The following is a 3,460-nucleotide window of genomic DNA, read 5'->3' on the forward strand; positions in this document are numbered from 1 at the left end:
TGCAATTACAGCAGCAATAAGATAACTCACTGGCTCCTGCAGCATGAAAACAATACTCACACCCAGAGACTGGTTTCATTTGAAGGAATCTCAGCACTTTTGTGATATTCAAATAATGATTTTCAACAGGATCTTAGTGAACTGTATTTGACCAAATAAATGTTACGGCCTCCAAAAAGCTCTTGTGTGATCCACATCTGAAAATGTTATAATCCTACAAAGGAGATGACTGAAATATCCACTGTATTCACAAATACAGATCCTTGTTTTTTGACAAGTACATTGTCATTGCACTGAAATGTTTTGCTTAATTATATGGACCAGTTAAATACAGTTTTTGTTGTTGTCACATGTCAATCCCAGAGGAAACACAAACATGACAAAAACAACCAAACAACACTGAAGGCTTATTCTAATGAAAACTAGGGCTGCAGAATAATATCACCATGTGATGCAAAAGACACATACAGATGTAGATGTTCTGTGTTTGTATGTGACTATGTATGTCTAAAGTGGAAATGAGTATGTGTGTGTGTCTGTGAGGACGAGGAGGAAACAGAACCTAGTTTTGTTTGTGAGCCCAGCATGACAAAGATTACCTAACAAGGCATTGAGCTGAGAGGAACCCATGCATAGCTAATAGCCCAGTACCCCCAAAAGCCTTTGTACCCCAAAACAAAAGCCCTGTCCTACGGACACACACACACACACACAGAAGAGGCAGCAGAGAGAGAAGGAGAGGAATATCAAGTAAGATAAACAGGAGAGAGGTTGTACAGATGGAATAAGTTGGTCAGAGGTCAAAATAAACATAAGATCTATCACATGGACTGGACACTGGAATTGAAAAAAGATTTCAAAATAGAATAACTGTTGATAAATGTGAGTCTAATAACCTGAGATCATGTTTGCTTTAGTTCGGGCAGTTATTCCCTGCAGTGGAAGAAGTACTCAGATCCTTGACTTAAGTACAAGTAGAAACACAACAACGTAAATATACTTCATTGAAAGTACAAGTTAACAAATGAAAATAAACTTAAAATACAAAAATATGATCTTCCAAATGTACCTTTAAGTTTTGATCAGGATATAAAGATATAAATAGTTCAACTTAAGATTAAAAAAAAAACTACATGTAAACACCGATCCCAGCTCAGCGCCTCCATGCACAGAAGGGCTGAGGATAAATTTGTGGGACACGCTCAATATTATTGAAAATCTAAGAAAAGAAAGGAGGCCACTCACATGAGGCTCTACAGAGAGTTCAACCTTTAAAACATTTATTTGATCTATTTACAGACAGTACAGTCAACTGAACAGAACAGAAGAGAATTGATTTCTATTGTGACACAACTGAAGAAACAGCATGGCTGCATTTCAACAGTGACTACAGCAATACGGTGATTTCACAAAGTTGGCTATATACAAATTAATACTTTTAACTGATAAATCGTAAAAATGAAGAGGACGTGGGATAAATTAATAGTACAGGATAGGAGTAAACCCTTTAAACAGTGAAACAGTTTGACTTATTAGAACCCTTTTTTCCAGCTAAAACCCTGCATGGAAAGACAGTTCAAAACACTGCTGAAGTGCTAAGAAGACTATAGAAAGAATAAAAACAGATGCTACTGTGTGATGTAGTGCAAAGAAGAAGGTGGAGGTGAAAAAGAGAAAACTGCTTAGGTACAGTCAGTGCAGAGGTTTCTGAATCATTTGGTCAGAGGGTGACACTGCATGTGTGCGCACTTGCTAAAGTCTAAAATCTTCATGAGTGACACGAGAAATGCCTGAGGTGAGAGGACAGTGGTGGAAACACAGAATGTACTGTGCTTAAGTCGATTAAGAACAGCTGAGCAAATGTGTGTGTTCGTGGTGCTGGAGCATATGTTTGTATTTATGGGGTCAGGCCGGCCGTGTCAGCATGCAGTGTGCTCAAAAGCATGTAATAAACTGAAAATAATACATAGTCCATTCAGAAGTGCAGTAATGTAGAGCCTCTGTACCACTGTGGGTTCGGAACAGTGAGTGATTGTTAGCGAATTGTTTTCTGAACCTATGGCAACTCAACCACCTGTAGCATGCAAAATAACATTTAAAAAAGTAAAAAAAGAAGCAGGGAGAAAATAACTTTTAAAAATGTGTAAAGTCTTGTTTGTAATTGGCTAAAGTGCATTGTTAGATTCTGTACACTGAGAGGGAGGGGGAAAGAGGAGGGTGTTTGGCACTGGTCATCACAAACTCATGCTGCGCTCGTCCTCGAACTTCCGATTCCAGAAAAAAAATCCACAGCAAGTTCGCTCAAAAGTACACACAGATACACACCACGCAGGGAAACTCCAAGGACAAGTTTTGTCCAAGCCCAATGCATCCATTTTTCCTCTCTTCATGTATCTGACCTATTTTATCTTAAGGTTGTTGTTGACTTACAGTAGATGCTGGCCGCAGGGTAATGCATACGTCACTATATCAACTCACTATATCCATTGTTTGACTAATTAACACTCACATCTACTGCATGTGATACAAGTCTCAGCTGTCTTTTACATTACTTACTGTATTTTACACTGGAATCTGGAATTAAATATTCCGTAGTTTTAATTGTACAGTAGAAAGTGATTTATGAAATTAAAGGAGGAGATCGGGATGCATTCTGGGCTGTTTGGCCACAGACCAACAAGGAACTTCACACCGACTTTACTGCGTCTCCAGTCCCGCTCACAGTCAGGTGAAGGAAGAGCTGAAAGTTCAAAAGTTTCAAGAGTTCACACGGGGGAAGTACCTGAGCTAGGCCGACCATCCTGTGCTTGTTGTTTGGGTCGGGGCTGGGGTTTGCACTGTAGGGCTGAGGGAGTGATGTAGTTGAGGCTGGGGCTGTTAATGTCCCCCTCTCCCACAAGAGTTAGATCAGACAGGGTGTCCTCCTCCAGCATCTGGACTGATTCTCCCCTGACAGAGTCCTGGAGGAGACAACGCTGGGTACCCTGGGACGGGTGGATGGGGGAGATGGTGCCAGGAAATGGAGGTGGTGGTCTGGCTTTTCTCCCCCCTCCACTCTCAGTGCCCAGTGCAGAGTCCAAGCTCTGAGACTGATGGCTCGCGTTGAGCAAGTGGGTGCTGACTTGTCCTCCTCCTCCTCCCCTGTCATTGCTGTTGGCCTTATTGCCCCGGAGACCGCTGCTAGGGAAGCTGCCGTTGTTGGGGTTACGGGAATACGGGGTGGAGCAACTGGGCTCAGGGTTGTAGGGAGGAGGCACAGCCTGGTTGGTTGCCGCTGGCGACAGGCGCAGAAAGTCTGGGAGCTGCAGGTCGCTTTTGTTTAGCAGGCCTCGCTGGTCGTCTGCTCGGTTGCTCTGAGCTTTGGATATGAGGTCGAAGAACTCTGCAGGCACACACAACAAACAGAAACAGGTGTACAGACACACATTCACGCGTACATGCATGCGCGCACACACACACA

General features: G+C 42.6%; 1 protein-coding gene across 4 annotated transcripts in view; it reads right to left on the reverse strand.

Annotated features, from left to right (window-relative positions):
- Positions 1–1,258: 1,258 nt before the first annotated feature.
- The window catches only part of LOC118326772 (regulator of G-protein signaling 12-like), a 44,181-nt gene continuing 41,979 nt past the window's right edge, over positions 1,259–3,460 (reverse strand). For 2 of the 4 annotated variants that reach the window (XM_035659854.1, XM_035659855.1), the window contains exon 20: positions 1,259–3,382. In XM_035659854.1, the coding sequence (XP_035515747.1) occupies positions 2,766–3,382 (617 nt within the window). In that variant the 3' untranslated portion in view covers positions 1,259–2,765. The remainder of the gene's footprint in view (positions 3,383–3,460) is intronic. The other 2 variants (XM_035659857.1, XM_035659856.1) reach the window with 1 other exon arrangement.

Source organism: Morone saxatilis, unplaced genomic scaffold (genome assembly GCF_004916995.1).
Source record: "Morone saxatilis isolate NCDOM2014 unplaced genomic scaffold, NCSU_SB_2.0 Contig17, whole genome shotgun sequence".
NCBI lineage: Eukaryota > Metazoa > Chordata > Actinopteri > Moronidae > Morone > Morone saxatilis.